The sequence below is a fragment of the Arachis hypogaea genome, chromosome 2 (genome assembly GCF_003086295.3).
Source record: "Arachis hypogaea cultivar Tifrunner chromosome 2, arahy.Tifrunner.gnm2.J5K5, whole genome shotgun sequence".
NCBI lineage: Eukaryota > Viridiplantae > Streptophyta > Magnoliopsida > Fabales > Fabaceae > Arachis > Arachis hypogaea.
In genome coordinates, this window is record NC_092037.1 from 98,207,452 (window position 1) to 98,225,478 (window position 18,027).

The 18,027-nt window shown below is 30.4% G+C and overlaps 1 protein-coding gene and 1 long non-coding RNA gene across 2 annotated transcripts; one reads left to right on the forward strand and one right to left on the reverse strand.

Moving 5' to 3' along the window:
* Positions 1-211: 211 nt before the first annotated feature.
* On the reverse strand, positions 212-3,227 carry LOC140180439 (uncharacterized). Its single transcript, XR_011874716.1, has 4 exons — positions 2,419-3,227; positions 2,170-2,243; positions 1,960-2,084; positions 212-463 (listed from the first exon to the last, which is right to left on the reverse strand). It is a non-coding gene; the product is annotated as an uncharacterized lncRNA (long non-coding RNA).
* A 7,794-nt stretch (positions 3,228-11,021) lies between these two features.
* On the forward strand, positions 11,022-17,981 carry LOC112755271 (RNA demethylase ALKBH10B). Its single transcript, XM_025803255.3, has 7 exons — positions 11,022-11,828; positions 15,049-15,182; positions 15,291-15,408; positions 15,646-15,747; positions 15,860-15,975; positions 16,237-16,391; positions 17,093-17,981. Exons 1-7 carry the CDS (start codon positions 11,342-11,344, stop codon positions 17,577-17,579), a joined length of 1,599 nt encoding a protein of 532 aa, XP_025659040.1. The 5' UTR covers positions 11,022-11,341; the 3' UTR covers positions 17,580-17,981.
* Positions 17,982-18,027: the final 46 nt, after the last annotated feature.

Genomic DNA, 18,027 nt, shown 5'->3' on the forward strand with positions numbered 1-18,027 from the left:
TTTCACACACTATTATTAACATCAAATTGTTGCAATATCAACTAATCAATGCAAAAGAGATATATATAACGAGCCCCTCTGTCCATTGTAACACCCTCACTATCAGAAGTCACGCTTCCGGCTGCGCTACTCTGATTAGCAAGAAGTATTACGACTACTTTACATACTAAATATTAAAATAGGAGCCTGTGACTCAACACTGTATTGCTGATTTCTTAGAAAAACCGAAACAAAACACTTTATCTTAAGAAAAATACAAACAGGCATAGATTCATATACAAGACTCCTTAGATAACAACTCATAATATAATATACGTATAAAACATACAATTCCTATCCCTCTTACAAACTCGTAATAACAAAGACGAGGGAAGAAAATAATCTAATTAATACAACATTTTATAAACCAAACACAGTATATTTCTTCTTAATGCTTCTTCATCCGGTTCCTGAAAAGGTAAAGCTGTAGGGGGGTGAGAACCTAACCACATGGTCTCACCACGGAGTTTCAAAGTTGTCATAAGAAGATATCTAATGAGAAATCTGCTTTCAAGCTTAGTGATTATCATTGCCTTATGAAGCTTTTAAAAAAACCAATAGGTAATCATTCAAAACCTTTTCGAGGAAACAATGTTTAATCTTTCAGAAATCCAAAATCTTTCTTTTCTTATAAGAAAATCTCAATCAGAAATCAACCACGCAATCAAACAACACAATCATTAATTCAGCATCAAAGTTCATTCTCAAATGTAGCACGCCAGGACAAACACAGACAAGACAGACAAGGAAAGCACAAGTAGGTAGCAGTTACAGCAAATAGTTCAAGTAGCAGTTAAGAATAGTTTAGCAATTAGGCAAACCAAAACAAGTTCAAACCCAAGCAAAGCATACAAATGCATATGATGCATGCCTGTCCTATGGCTGATGAGGCTCATCTGTCGGTTATCCAGCCAACCCGACAAGTCTGAATTGTCCTTAGACTGTCCCCCGACGTGCATCCCCAAGAGTCTATGCATAGCTTTATCTCAAATAATCAGTATTGCTCAATGGGGGTAACATTCCCGGGAATTTATATAGTGCCCGGTCACACTTACGTCGTAGGGTCAACAGAGTATCGAGTTCTCAACCTGGTACACGTGGTGGCAAGCCACGGCACTTAATCCAGGGAACCTCGTATCTCAGATATTTCAAATTCATAAGCCAATGAATAATTCAAAGATCATATCTCAACATTCTCAACATCATAATCATTCATTAATCCAAATCTCATTTCCAAATTCATTCAAAAACCATGTTTCAAAGAAATCCTCATCATCTTTCTTTCCATTCCGTTCACTAACAATTCTCAATCCAAAACATAACTTTTCCTTTGATAAATGAAGTAATCTTAAATCATATAATGTTTAAAATTAACATTTTAAAATAACTACTTCAAATGAAACTTCTAATTTTATAAAATTTCGGCAGCATCTCCTCTAAAACCCGGATTCTGCCACCCTTTTCGGGTCCCATCCAAACATTTCTCAAACCTTTTCCAAACCTCAATCATTTTCCAAGATTCAGCTAGTTCCATTATCAAATTATTTTCAAAGCGAATCAGTGCCCATAATAAATCTCTTTTTAAAATCATACCAGTTCAAATACTAAATCGTTTATAAAGTCATTTATAAAGTCACTAACTCAAAATTAAACCATTTTCAAAGCCAATTCCTTTACATCATCAAAAATAGCTTCAAAACCAAGAAAAACCAGTTTTTATAATAAACAACTAAATAGTCTTTCAAACTAATTTCTTTTCAGCAATCACAAACTACTCAAGCAATCAAGCAATCAGTCATTCAGTCCAACAAACAACCATATTTAGAAGACAATTCATAATCACAGACATATGTTCTCTCACATTAATATCTATTTATCACAACTTTGTAATATAAATTATATTTTAATAAAAACCCCTACCTCAGTTAGCTGAGTCCACGTAACTAATCGTGATAATTTCCTTTTCTTTCAATTCATGGCGACAGTGATAACAATAACCCCCACGGGAACAGCAACAGCAACTTTGGAAGGAAATTTAATAGAAACTGAAGCAAATGCAAGGGCAGAACAGAACAGATCATCAAGGGAGCAATAATCAGAATATTGGTTGTAGAACAAAACCAATCTTACCCAAAAGAAATACGGGAATGGAGCAGCAGCTCTGGTACTCAGAAGAACACAGACCAAAGACCAAGGCATACATCCTAGGGGCAGCATTAACCGGGTTAATAGCGACGTCAATTCCAATGATACTCCAGTAACAACGACATCAATAATTCTCATAGCAGTAACCAAGGTTGCAACAAAATAAAGAGTTCAAATTCAATGGAATCGGAAATGGAAATGAATTTAATGGAATTGAAAATAGAGATAGCTTACAATAGGGTTTCCGGGAAGCTCCATCGTTGGTTCCCAACAACCCCAACGGCAATACCCATGGCAGCAGAGACTTTGGCAATTGCAAAACCAGAAGCAGGGGCAGAACAGAACAGTATAGAGCAAGGACAGCAGTATCTTCTTCTGACAATAGCTCCTTCTCTGACGAGCTTCAATGGTGGCAGAACAGTGATCCTAATGGTGGCACAGAACTCACCAATGACCTTGGCAACGGCGGAGATCCTTTCTTCCTCTTCTATGTGTGTGTGTTATGCGATGATGACGGCTTGGGCAGTAGCGGCGGTGTCAACCCAACAGCAGCGACGGCATGGCGGTTCGGCGCTGATGGAAGCACGGCGGGGACGCAGCAGAGGCTCTGTCCTCCACTGGCTCTCGCGCGGTTCTCAGCGGCGATTCACAGCCCCAGCGACGGTGACCGACAGGGCGAGTAGCTTCTTCCTCGCGGTGTCTGGCTCCCTTCGTTCTTGACAGCGTTCGGTGGCAAGGAAGGCATGGCGGCGACGCTGTGCGGTGGCGGCGCGACGGCGGGCTGAACGTGGTTGGGTGTGGTGGTGCGTCTTCTTCCTCCTCTTCTCGCGGATCTCTCTCTCTCTCTCTCTCTTGCCAACAGCGGCGGCGGCGGTGGCAGTGACACCCACTGCGCCGCCTTCCTCTCCTTCCCCTTTCCCCTTTCCTGCATCTCCCTTCCCCTCTCTTCCCTTTCTTTTTTTTTTTTTTTTAACTGATGTTGGGTGTGGTCAAGGGGAACATGTGATGTGGTTAGGGTTAGGTTAGAAGGGGTTAGGGTTTTGGGGTTTAATTTGGGAATAAGGGTTTAATTTGGGACAAAAATGAAATTAAGAATTCTGGGTAAATTGGGGTTTGGTCAATTTTAATAAAATTAAAGTATATTATAAAAATTTGAAATCTAATTTGATCTCTTAAAATTACTTTAAAAATACTACTTAATTATCAATTTACTAATCAGCTTTTAATCATATATTTTAGTTTAAAATTAGAAATAACATAATTTATTTTCTGTTTATAAAAATTAAAATATTAAATTCTAGAATCTCTATTATTTAACTAAATTGTATAAAATTCTTATTCTTTTGCAACTGTTAAGCTGTATAATTTTAAATATAGAAAATTATTCAATAACTATAAAATAAAGTAAAATTTCTAATTTAATTGTCAAAACTTGATTTAATTAGCTTTAATAAAATAATTTCAGGAAATAAAATTTTTAATAACTAAATGAATTGAAATTAATTTATAATAAGATTTATTTGAAAATCCTGGGTCTTACATCCATAAGATTGAGATACCTGTAAAGAAATATTGCAATATAAATAATGCTGATACAATTAGTACAAGTATTTTTTGTAACTAAGTTGGTTTAAATTTAGCAAAAATTACTTATACAATGTAGGTGTAAATTACATATGAATCCCGTTAAGGAGTCAATGGAGTATCTATACAATGTGTACAATAGACTATTTATTTGGTCCAATATGAGTTAAAAAATGAACATCTAGAGTAAAATACTACTAATTTCTCAAACACAATATACATATTATCCAGAATAACCATCCGAGTACCAGAGATAATTCTGATATCCTACTGAATCGAACATCTCTAAACCCTCCATTGTACACATTGTATATATATTCCATTAACTCCCTATATTTCCTCGTTACATATTTATTGTAGTTTTTCTTTTATTTTTTTTGTTCTCTTTTTCTTATTTTTATTCTTCTTATAGAATGAAACAAAAAGAATTTTAAGAGAATGAAACAAAAAAAAGAGAAGAAAAGAAATAGAGGAGGAAGAAAAAGAGGATAGGGTTATTTGGAAAAAAACATCAAACAGAAAAACAGCATTAAAATTTCTTAATTGTGACAAAAAAAAATTTAATTAATTAAAAGTTATCAAAAATAAAAGTAGCCATAAAATATGTGACACCAAAAATTTTTTAACTAATTAAAAGTTATTAGAAATAAAAATAAAATCGTAATATCTTAACCGCAACATATGGAATATTTTAACTATGACACATATTTTTTTTAAATAATTAAACGTTTTCAGAAATAAAAATGGCATTAAAATTTCTTAATCATGATATAAAAAATTTCTTACCCAAATAAAAATTGTAAAAAATAAAAATAACATAGAAATTTTTTAACTATAACATAAATTTTTTTAAACCATAACACAAAATGTGCAAAAATAAATTTATATTGGTCAAAATTTATAAAAACACAATTTCTTTTCATGATGATAACACAATGTTTACGATAATATATATTCTTTTCTTTTAGTTTTCATATCTAACTTTTATTTTATTAAATCTTTAAACTAATAATGAATATTTTATTCATGATATAAAAATTTAAATATTGCTGCTTGATTTTTTTTTTCCTCCTCTCTTCTTGTTATTGTTCTACTTGTTAATAATTGAATGGAACTATAATATATATCGACTTGTTGGTTTACTGAAGAGATAAAAGATTTATACCTATGTACACAATTTGTAGGATTTGATTGTGACTTATAGTTAATTAGAGAACGCTTTTTTGTTGGGTCAATATGGTCACGTAAATTAAAGAAACAGAAAAACATATCTACATGTTATCATTGGCCAGAAAGCATGCATGCCTTAGCTTTCATAATAATTATATTATATTCTTTTCTTCTTAATTAATTTCATCTTTCTTCAAACATGCAATGTTCGCTCATTGCATTGTCAAAATCCCTTTGGAATTTTGGACTTTCGAATAAGCCACCATAATCAATTATCAATCAAACATAAAGTGACGTGAAATAAATGAATAAATAATAATAATTCTTATATAATAATAATAATGAATCAGTTTGAAATAAAAAATAATGCTGATACCATATATTAAATTTAATTTTCATACATCCAGCATAAAAAAATTTATACAGACAATCAATAGTATATTATCACATCAATGAAATAACTAATTTTTAAATACATTATTTAAAAAATTATCTAAATATATAAAACTAATTAAATAATTATATAAAAAAATTTTATACTATAAATATATTAAAATTAAATTATATAATAATGCAAAATTGCACGACGGCTGGATATCATCAGCTGCAAAAAATGTTAGTGTTAAATATCATTATTACCCAATAAATAATTTTACAACTTTAATTTTAAAATTTTAATTACTTAAAAGTTTACTATATATTTAACAATTTAATATATTTGAATACAATTTATATCAAAATACGTTGAATTTTGCATTATAAATATATCAAATTTATATAACGTGACAAATATATAGTTTAAAATGAAGGAATTAAAATTCAAGTGGGATAAAAAAATTGAATTTTTGTAAGGTTAATTATATACTACATTTTATTATTTATTGTTATAATTATATACATTTTTGTTCGTGATTTATAGTAATACCAAATCATCCTTTTGGTGTCTAAACTTTGACAACACTACAGAAAAAAAAATCCTATATCATTATTGATTTGTGATATTATATATACATGTGTGGTTTTTTGAAAAAACAAAATTAAATTGAAAACAACAGGAGGTGGAAAACCAAGATTCTTTTTATTTAATATATGACTCATCACATTATGTTATACCTTCTCTATTATATATGAAGTTATATATCAACAATCATTGAATTGTTTACATTCATCATCACAGTCATGTTAATTATAAAATCATATAAAAAGTGAACGAATCTCTTCTGTTTTTTTTTTTTCCAAAGAAGTTAGGAATAAGACTAGAATCCGCGACTTTTATATGAGTATAAAAAGAATATGATATTTGAATTATAGTTTAGTTGGCTTCTTTTAATATTTTTTCACAAAAAATCAAGAAATATTATATATATGTTTGATTCCTCTACGAAATTGTTTATTTAATTTTTAGTTAGAACTTGGACAGTATATCATAATTTTTTAGGGTATATATATATATATATATATATATATATATATATATATATATATAACGCTTCTTCTTGTATTCCTTTTTTTCTTTTCTCCTCTATAAATAAAGAAGACCAAAGTGGGAAGAATATTTCCCTTTTGAGTTTCATAAAGCAATTTGGCAACTTCTCTCCTTTTTTTTTTCAAGTATGGAATAAAAAAATTTTGGGCAACTTTTAAAATTTATGGTACAAAATTGTGCAACCTTTACCTTACCTGAGGAAAAGCTTAAACAAATAAACCAAAATTCTGAAAAACTTTATGGACTAAAAAGCAATAACAAAGGGAATAAGAGACAGCAAACCTCTTTCTAAGAAAGAAATCCAGAGAATCCCCTTTTAATTGAAAGGAAAATAAAAAAGGATATAAAAGTTTTTTGTTTTTAAACTTTTAGAATATAATGATGATGAACCGAGCAAAACATATATAATAAAACTTATCGGATGGCTCATTTAATTTAATGACTGATTCTCAAAAAATTTAATTATTGAAAATTAAAATAAATAATAAATATTAGAGACTAAACTATGTTTTTATTTTATTAGAGAATAATTTATTTAAAAATTTTGGAACAATTTATTTTTAATTAAAATCTAATTTGTCCGAAATAAATATCCATACCACTCAAATTTAAATAAGAGGAGTGTTAGGGCGCCAGCAGAATTTGTGATGTTTAGTCATCAATTAATCATCATCAATATTTTTAATGGTGTGAAATGACATCTAATTGTGTAAGATTAATCATTTTTCTTTTAATGATTAAGTACTGACCAGATTTCAACAAAAATGCTAGCCTCCTGGACTTTCTGTTTAATACTGTCATCCATTTATAGTCAATACTTGCATGAGTTGCATGCTACAAGTAAAATAATAGTTTTACATTATATATCATGCATACCAATGTAAACAATTTTATAATAAACATTGTCATATAAATGACATTAGTCATTTTAACTTTAAATGAACTTACAACAAAACATATGAGAGCCTAAATAAGTACAAAAGAAACTAATAAGAAAAGGAAAAAAAATAGATAATCTAATAATGTTGCTGCTGAGCTATAAATATAACTAAACATATGCATGTAAATTGAAGTGACATATTTATAATAATCACTTAATAAGAGAACTAAAAAATTGCATGTGCGCATGCTAGCTAGGTACCAACAACTACAATGGCACAATGCACATTGCACTCCAACAACAACAGTAGTGGTCTCAATCTATCTCACATGTAATAATTAATTGTAGTAACTATAAATTTTATGTATCCAATTCAAATAAATCTTTATTATTATTATTATTATTATTATTGATCCAATGTATAAATCAGAATCATCACATTTTTCCAATTTAAAAGCCAAATTGCTACTAGCATATGAGTATAGAGAACTCATGTGAGACTGATGAGAGAGCTTAAAAAATGAAAAATAGAAGTACATATTACCCATATATTTTCACATATATTTTCCCTTTTGCTTCTTATTTTTTGCTCTCCTACATAAACTACATACACATATCTTCGAGTAGGAAGAACATATTATTACTTATTAAAAATCAAAGTATATTTGGTCCAAGTGGTAAGTAGTCCTATATCATTTATATAAAACTAAAACATAGTTTAATTTTCTAATTGCTTTTTTTATGAACACATAAATTCTTAATTAAAATAAAATAATAAGAAGTTCTTGATCATTAGAAAAATAAAACACATAAATTCTTCGGTTGTTCTTAAGTTTAGAATTTAAAATTTTAATTAAAACTTTATATATGTTTATGAAAAATAGTCAATAAGGCTGCGTTTATTTACGGACACGGAACACTGAGACAGAAATAAAGAGATACCAAATCGTGTATGAATAGAGACCGTGTCTAATAAATTAGTGTATTTTATTTTTATCCTGACAAAAAAAACATAAAAATACTAAAAAGAGACATAATTAATTTATTTTATTATTTTTATTAAGTTTTTATAATTATATTTTTTTATTTTTTAAATAAAACATGAAAATATAAATTAAAGTTTTATAATTTATTTTAATTTATTACTAAATAAAATATAAAAATTACTCTTTTATATCTTATTCTCAATATTATATTTTATTCTATTCTTAGAATCAAACTTAGGCGGACTTATTTATCCTTGCAAAAATTTAGATACCAGGCAAGCATTAAAAAAAAAAAAGTTTAAAAATAAAAAAAGGGTCATGTGAAGGGTGGCTAATGGCTTTACCTCTTTGTACTAGTGTCCCACACATACCTTCCCTTCATGGTCTTATAAGTTAGCAACCAACAATGGAGGCTCTTAGATTAACCCCACCACTTTCAATTCACACAAATTCACCACCTTCAACCCCTCCATTCTTCACTAATGGTGGACCTCAATTTTTGGTCCCACACACATGGGGTCATATGCTTTTTTCCTTTTTATTTTATTCCTCCATCTCATTTATATTATATTATATGGTATATATGATATAAATTAAATGCCAATTTCAATTCGCCGTCTCAAATCTCCAATATATTGATCTTGATTTTCTTTTTGTTGTTTAATTGGGAAAAAGGTGAACTCGTTCGTTGGAAAGTTGAGTATTGAATTTCAAGTTTGCTACCTTTAATTTCTTTTTTCTTGTTTTAATAAGAAAAGAAAACATGTGATTTTAGTTAGAATGAATTTGTTATCTTTTATAGCCTCCTTCAATAATAGAAGAGGAAAAGAAACTAAAATATAAAAAAATTATTGATTTCGGTTTTATATACACCCACAAATTTTATAAAATAATTAGAGAGAGGCAAATAATGCCACATTGTAATAATTGATGAAAATCATGTTGTCTTAACAAAACATTGGGATTTGGGAAGAACATGCAACATTTCATTGGGTTCCGAATTAATATTTTGCTAAGCCATGGCTGTATTCTGAAGAACATATATACAATATATATATATATATATATATATATATATATATATATATATATATATATATATGTCCTCTGTTAGATTTTTCATTAATAATAACGTAATTTTTTCCCCAAAAAATTAAACTAATAGTTTTCTAATATAAAGGGTCCGTTAATCTATCAGAATTTTAAAATTTGATTGTGTATGTACATTATGGACCAAAAACAAAAAAGAAAGGAAAAAAGAACGAAGAATATCTTATTTTTCATTTAGCTTTTTTTTTCATAAAATTCAAGAAGTAAAAAACAAATGTCAAATAAATCAGAATTATTTTATTTAATATATATTAATTATTGTCAAGTTCTGATTTTTTTTTTGTTTTCCTAGTATTATTAATATTTTTTAATCTTTTATCAAGACACAGGTTAGCAAAATATAAATTTAATTACATATTTACATTGTGGAAACATGATACAAATCTCTAAAATATTCGATACTATATATAGAGCATTAGAGCCTAACCATTAAAGGGAAAAAGAAAAATAAATTGTAAAAAAAAAAAGGAACTAGTTTTGATGGTTGCCACGTCAAATGGCGTGTGGAAGCAGAAGGAAACCTGTACGGACAAGAGTGGACATACATAATACACTCAGACGATTCATTTCCTACTCCAAAATCCCTATAATCCCCCTCAAAAAATAAAATGAACTAAATTAAGAGTTGGAACTTGGAAGACGAATTAACGTTTTAATATACTTGTGAAATTTTTTCTATTTGATAATAATAATAATAATAATAATAATAATTGTAAGGTAGGTGAAAATATATGGTTAGTATTTATACTCAAATTAACATGTCATGCCTTCTAAGGTTTAATAGTAATAAAATATAAGCGTTTTACTTTCTTTTTTTTTTTCTAGTAAAATTTAAGGATTAAGCTCTTCTAAAATAAAAAAAATTAATAAAAAAGTTAAATTATTTTAATAATCCTTATAATTTTATTAAATTTATAATTAAGTTTCTATATATTTTTTCGTTTCAATTGGATTTTTACATTATTTTTTTATTTTGTAATTAAATCTTTTTGTATAAAAATATTAAAATTATTGAAATATACTTTTAATTTATAAAAAAATATTATATTAATTTTAATATTTTACATTTTCAATTGAAAAAAATATAAGAATTTGATTACAAATTTGATAAAATTATAAAAATCAATAGAGTAATTAAATCGTAAAAAAGTAATAATTATATTCTTGATTAAGATAATAAATTTTACATATCGTAAAAGATACAAATTTAATAATTATTAATTTATTATTTTATTGCTTAACAATTTTTTTTAGTTTAGAATATTTTTAAGGTTTTATTTTTATCTTTGTTATTCATTTTCTCTGTTAAATATAGTATTTGACGTGTCAAAAAATAGTAAATAAAATAGTTATTATATATATTATTTATTCTGTTAATAAAATAATCAATCTCTTAATAATAAAATATTTTACAACAGAATAATCAAATTTTTGTTCTGATAAAATAATAAAATTCTCTTACATGGTTGTTAATTAAATTATTACTAGATATTATATTTGTACCACCTAGCCAGTAGCTTGCAAATATGTAGACAATTTGATTAAGACTTGAATTTGTTGTGGTGACAATTTTTATATTTTTTTTTTAAATTAAATATAGTTGTAATTCTCCAAAGCCCATACACAGAACACAGAGAGACACAAGATTAAAAATGAAGCACTCTCATATATAACTCATCTCCTAAACCTCCTTTTCATTCTTCTCTTCTCTTCTCTTCCATTATCATCTCCATGTCTCTCTAAAAAAACACACACACAACAAAAACAACCTTCACTCTTCAAACCTCATCATCATAAACACCATCTCGTTGTTCTTATAATCTCCATCATCTCGTCAACCGAGATTTCGGCCCAAAACACCATTGGACCATATATCTCGGATCACCAAAAAAAAACAAACCTTCAAAATCTCGTTTCAAGTTTCAAGTTTCAACCATTTCCATGGCGGCTGGTCCAACCGATCGAGCTGCTCCCGCGGCGGCGCCTCTCCACAACCACCTCCACTCTCCGCCGGCGGCGCCGCTCATCGTTCCGGACTCATTCGCCAAGGACGCCATCCTCGCATGGTTCCGCGGAGAATTCGCCGCCGCAAACGCCATCATCGACGCTCTCTGCGCTCACCTCGCGCAATTGAGCTCCGTCTCCGGAGACGACGGCCGTTACGATGCGTTGTTCTCCGCCGTCCACCGCCGTAGGCTCAACTGGATCCCGGTGCTCCAGATGCAGAAGTATCACTCCATTGCTGACGTGGCGCTCGAGCTGCGAAACGTCACCGACCGAGAGAAAAATATCGCCGGAGAAAACGCCGCCGGTGAGATCGCCGATGAGAAGGAGAAGATCGGAGAAGAAAAGGTGACGGAAATCGAAGAGAACGGTGGCGAACATAACGAAGAGTATGAATCTCCGAAGAGCGAAATCACTGATTCAGGTAAATTGCGACTTAAGGCTGCGTTTGGATATAAACTTAACTAATTCACTTTTGAAAAAAAAAATGATTTTGCTTCTCAGTAAATAATAATAAGTGATTATTATTAATTATAGAAACGTGCTCATTATTATTAGAGTGTGAAAAAAAAAAACACTTTATTTTTCAATGCCGTAGGAAATTTTCAAGTAATTCATTCGGTAGCTCCCGGTGGATGGTGTGTTTTGAATTTTGATCAGTGAATTTTTTTTCCTTTTTCTTTTTCTTTTTTTCATAAAAAAAATCTTTAATTTTTTCTACTTTGCATATTGAATGAAAATTTTCACGGATTTTAAGTGTTGATTTTTTCATTTTCTCTCGTGATTCTCATACTTCTTCCAGTTAGTTCTGTTTGGCTTTAAATAAAATGTCAGAAGATGATGGAGTGATTTTTCCCTTTTTTTTTTTGGTGAAAAGGTTTCTCTAATTTTTATTATTACAACTAACTTTTTTAGTTTAAGCAAAACGAAAGGGTAAAACTTTATGCATGTCCTTTTTAAAGACAAAACTTTTATTTGGTTATTTTTCTCGTTGATGCTTTTTTTTAATTATTTTTTAAAAAATATTACTGTTGTATATGTCTGCTTGCTCTACAGTTAAGAAATGGATTCAAACATCAGATCCAATTTTGTGATTTCTTTTTTAAAAATATTTGTTTATTGCTTTGAAGTCAAATTCTGTTGCGTAATCATAGTTAGTATAACATTTGGGGCCTATATCAAACTCTGATGACTGTTCCATTTCATGATTTAAGAATATGAAAATCATTATTATTGTTGTATTGAATGATTTTAATATTAATACAGATCATAGTATTAAACTAAATAAAAAGTAATTACACTTTGAGCATATAGACACTACCTTCGTAAAATAATTATTGAAGTGAGAATATTGATATAATCAATAATTAATATATTTAAACATAAATTATACTATTTATATCATTAATTTTGCCAACTTTTGCCAATGAGAAATCTAGAAGTACATCTCTTTAAGAAGCTTGATGTAAATAAATCCAACATTAATATTACTAAATTTAATAGAACTGGTTAGCATATCTTTTGTAGGAAAGTATTCAACTATATTACTAAAAAAAGTAGTTTTATTAATTTCTTAAATTAAGTTAATGCCAAAAGGTATTCATAAATACAATGATGTTATATCTACTCATCATATTGCTAAAATTTTCCATTTAATTGTTGATTGAGAGTGAAATTCACTTTTTCTCTTTAATAAAGTTTAAAAATTATATTACTTAGAATTATTAATGCTACAAATTAAATTATCATAACCAAAAGTAGAAAACCGTATGATTCAAAAGTGGGCTCTGTAAGCTGTGAGAACACCTATGCAACATGGAATGAGAAAGAGGTTGGTGGAGACCTTCGTTGTCAAGGTTAGTTAAGGGGGTGACACAGAAAAATGATAGGTGGAATATATAAAAATATTAATTTTATAATAAGAAAAAGAGAAAAATATAAAGAAATGTTATGTTACTGTTTTATTATAATATTTTTTGACATATTTTAAAACATTAATATATTATTTGAATATGTAACAGTAGTTTGATTTACTATAAAAAAATTATTTTGATTATTTTGTAATCAATATTAAGACCAAAATAATGAAAGAAAAGGTTAAAATAATTTAAGAAGTGATCTAGAAACATGTGCAATGATTTTTTATTACAAGGGGTGGGAAGGACCACTAGCAAGCGAATGCGTGACGTCATCGGAGGGTGGGTTTTGGGGTTGGTTAGTGTTGGTGGCGAGGGTTTTTGGGTTTTTGAGTTTTGGGTTTTGACCAATTCGGGTGGCAATCCCTATGACCTGTCCCAGTTGGAGGGTCAACTTTGTCTTTTTCTCTCTTCCTACTACTCTGGTGAGGGATCCAATGAATGCTTCATTCATTTGTCACTCAATTGCTGAATTATAAGCAATGAGCCACCCTCTTGAGATTTGGAATCCTGAGAGTAATAAAAACAACATAAATGTCCATCAAATGTAGTGTTTTTTCCGTTTTAATTTTTTTTAAGATATTAAAAATTCAATATATTTATATTGCTACTATACTTCAGCAGTTCATTTAGCTAACCTTCCTAACCAACTCTTCACACATTATTATTATTATTATTATTATTATTATTATTATTATTATCTTTTTTGCTTTGAAATCCACTTTACACTAGCCATGTAACTTTCACAAGGCTCATGGAGTTTTTATGGATCATTTAAGTTAAAAAAAAATTCACACGACCGTGCAAAATTACATGCAAATTGTGTGGAGAGTTGTTGGAAGGAATTGTACATATAGAAATTCTACTTGTCCTAGTAAATTTTGGGATAAGAAATCAAATTTTGAAAAGTAAAAATCTATTTTAAATATCAAATTTATTGAAAACTTGAATTATTTTTGGTAATTATTTCACCACCAAAAATACATATGTACTAAAACAATCAAAATGAAAAAAAAAATTCTGTTTCCAATGTCTCAATGTCTTGACTCTTGAATAGACCGAAAATATTGGGAATAAAACTACAAAAGTAATGAATATTGTATAACATATGAATCTTATATATAATGTCCTGTATTGTTGTCTGTCTAACTCTTCAGAATATCACATTGCCAAAAAACATATAGGTGAATATAGAAACATGCTAGTGCAGCCGAATGCATTTTGTTAAGACAGTAGTCATGTGATGTTAACTTAACTACTGTTATCATGTGTTTGTTTTTGTAGCACTGCCTGCCCCCCCTTGTTTTTTGGAAGTATTTAATGTTCTAACATTGGTGTGGGGAAACCAAAGTAATGTTACTCACTTTGTTGAAGGACGGCAATAAAATGTTTCCTACCAGTCAAACATTCAAAAAAGTGTTTGTCAAATTGGTGAAATGATTAATGAGACAGATTTTGTTTGTAAATGTTTTTTTCAAAGTCCAAGTATATTGTTTCAATACTTAAATTCCTTATTTTTTCCTTGTAAATTTTGTTAGCGTTTTGTTGATACTTACTTTTGCATATTCAAATAATGTTACTCAATTGTTTTAAAGCTAACTCCTCTATGATTGTGTGCATTAGCCATGGTTAATTTATAGTTTAATATATATGGGAATGTGTTTCAGTATAATGCTCTTTTCTGGAGTACTAAAATTTGCATCGATGTTTTATTTGTTCCTTGTGCAGGGTCTCAAGAAATGCAGGGAAGTTCAACGAACAATATTAACATATGTTCCAATCATGAAGAATGTGAAGGAAGATCATCACAGATCAAGTTAACTAAAGGTTTCTCAGCAAAAGAATCTGTGAAGGGGCACATGGTAAGTTACTTTCTTTCATTTCATCATCTTTTTTGTGTATAAACGACACAATTCATAAGAAACAGACAGCTGTTGCTCCATTGGTGACATGCTGAATGCATTTGGCAGGTTAATGTTGTGAAAGGTTTGAAGTTATATGAAGATGTTTTCACTGAATCAGAACTTTGCAAGCTGACAGATTTTGTGAATGAGATCCATGCTGCCGGCCAGAATGGAGAACTCTCAGGTAAGACACCACTAACCTTTGTGTGTGTCTTGTTCTCATGTTCTGTTTCTTTATTTCATGCTGACTTCTATGTTGTCACTTTTTCTTTGGTGGTCAAGTATTAATCAAAACTCAAAAGTTTGTACTTCAATTCTTTACTTCCTTCAGTTTATTGTTGCGGTTATATAATAATGTAAGATGTTTTGTTGTATGCATTTTTTCAAAGAGTGTTAACCTGTTGTTCTTGACTAAATGTAGGTGAAACCTTCATTCTATTCAACAAACAAGTGAAAGGAAACAAGAGAGAGCTGATTCAGCTGGGTGTTCCATTATTTGGACAGATAAAGGAGGACACTAAAAGTAAGAAAGGAAATCTATATAATAGGTTTTCTTTCATTAACAAAAATGTAATTTGGCTTCTACAGTGATGCTGTGTAACCCTGTTTTTCTTTTTCTGCATTTTTGTTATCAGGCAATATAGAGCCAATTCCAGCACTTCTTGAACATGTCATAGATCACCTTATACAATGGAAGTTAATTCCAGAGTATAAAAGGCCAAATGGGTGTATCATCAACTTTTTTGAAGAGGTAAATGTTACCTCCTTTCCTTTCCCTCTTACTCCTCCTTTGAATAAGTAGGTACTACAATCATTTTAAGGCCATAATTGCTCTAGGAAAAAATACAGAGATACTGAGAAACACACACTTGTTTGCATAATAAGACAACACATAAAATATCTCTATCCTAGAGCAAAGTTTGTAAAGACAGAAATACAATTTTTTTTGAATTAATGAATAATGGCATAGCCTTTTGCCAATGTGTATATGATTTTCCTTTTTTTTTAATAGGAGGAGTTTTCTCAGCCATTCCTGAAACCACCACATCTGGATCAACCTGTCTCCACTCTTGTTCTCTCTGAATCAACTATGGCTTTTGGGCGAATCCTTATGAGTGAAAATGATGGAAACTACAAGGGTCCACTCATGCTCTCATTGAAGATGGGGTACATATTAAAGAACTTAATACTCTTTGCAGTCCTAAAATCTTCCATTTATTAATTAAGATTCTAGTCACAATGCTGGATACAAAGGAAGAAGTACCTTCAACATTTATATGACAGCATGTAACTGTAAGTGAATAATGGGAAGTGCAAGCTTCGTAATCATAGAGGATGCATGCTACTATATGTTGATAGACTTGTTATTGAATTAGACTGCTTCTCCTTCTTCTTCTTCTTCTTTCCAGTTTCTTGAATGACAGTACTACACAAGATTATCAGTAGATAATAACTTACATTAGCAGAGTAGCATCTTGTTCTAAGTATCAAGGTCTACAATGTAAATGGCTGAAAGCTTCTGATTGTTAAGGAGTGTGGTATGCATGTGTCAGTAACATTTGACTTCTGTCTATGGATTCATGCCTTATGGTTCGTTGAGCATTTGGTCCTGGTGCCATTCATTTTAGGGCCTGTACACTGTGTTCTTTGTGTTCCTATGATTATCATTATTCTTAGAAAGTTAGAATCATCACTAGAAATGCAATTTTTTCCCATTTTTTCTTCTGCAACCTACTGTGTCTTGTGCAGTGAAATACTGAAGTTTGAAATGATCATATGAAGTACTATTTATGTTTTAAACTTATACTAGTATGGTTCAAGACAATTAACAATATGTGATTAGATGACTAAATAACTTAACATTGCAGGTCACTTCTGGTGATGAGAGGGAACAGTGCTGACATGGCAAGGCATGTGATGTGTCCATCTCCTAACAGAAGGGTCAGCATCACCTTCTTTAGAGTGAGGCCAGACTCAAACCAATCCCAATCACCAACCACTCCAACAATGACTGCAGGTGCAATGACCCTTTGGCAACCAAGCATTGCTAGCCCATATGGTGCTGCTATAACTGGTTATGATGGTATGGAAATGATGATGCCAAAATGGGGTATGATCCGTGCCCCGATGGTGATGCTAGCCGCTGCCCCTGTGCCCCCTATGGTATTGAACCCTCGCAAGCTTGCCGGTGGTGGTACTGGTGTTTTCTTGCCATGGAATGTGCCATCAAGAAAACCTCCAAAGCATCTTCCGCCGAGGGCACAAAAAGGAAGGCTTCTAGCTTTAAGTGCCCCACCAGTTGAACCACACATTGGTGAGTCCACTTCAGAGCCAAGCATAAGTGTTGAAGGATAGGAAGAGACAAGTTAAGTTTTTTGAAGCAGCCTTCAGCTTCAAAGTCCAGAGTAATGTGCATTCAAGAAAAAGGGCGTTGCTAATGCCTTGGCTCTTTGCTCTCTCTACACTTTGGAGCATTTTCTTTTGTTGTACAAACTAGACATGCCTCAAGTGCAGCTAGAGAAGTTTGGTTAATTTTTCATTTTTTCCCCTTCACCCCTTTTAGCCCTTTTATTTCCACAAGAGTAGCGAGTAGTGGTGTCCAACACCTCTACTTTCTTTTTTTCTTTTTTCTTTTACTTCTTTTTGAGCTTCAGTAGAATAGTCAAGCTTTCATATTTGAAGAGTGTGAATTATCTCGAGGGTAGAATTTTGTAAGAATTATAAATTTAAGTTGATCATCTTTTTTTTTTAGACAAATCAAGCTATCACAGTCATGGATTCACGATCCTCTCTACTTTCTTGC

Coding starts and splice junctions, on each gene's coding strand:
- LOC112755271 (XM_025803255.3), top strand. CDS start 11,342: ATGGCGGCTGGTCCAACCGATCGAGCTGCTCCCGCGGCGGCGCCTCTC. Junction 15,409..15,645: donor CCAGAATGGAGAACTCTCAG/GTAAGACACCAC, acceptor GACTAAATGTAG/GTGAAACCTTCATTCTATTC. Junction 16,392..17,092: donor ATGCTCTCATTGAAGATGGG/GTACATATTAAA, acceptor TTAACATTGCAG/GTCACTTCTGGTGATGAGAG.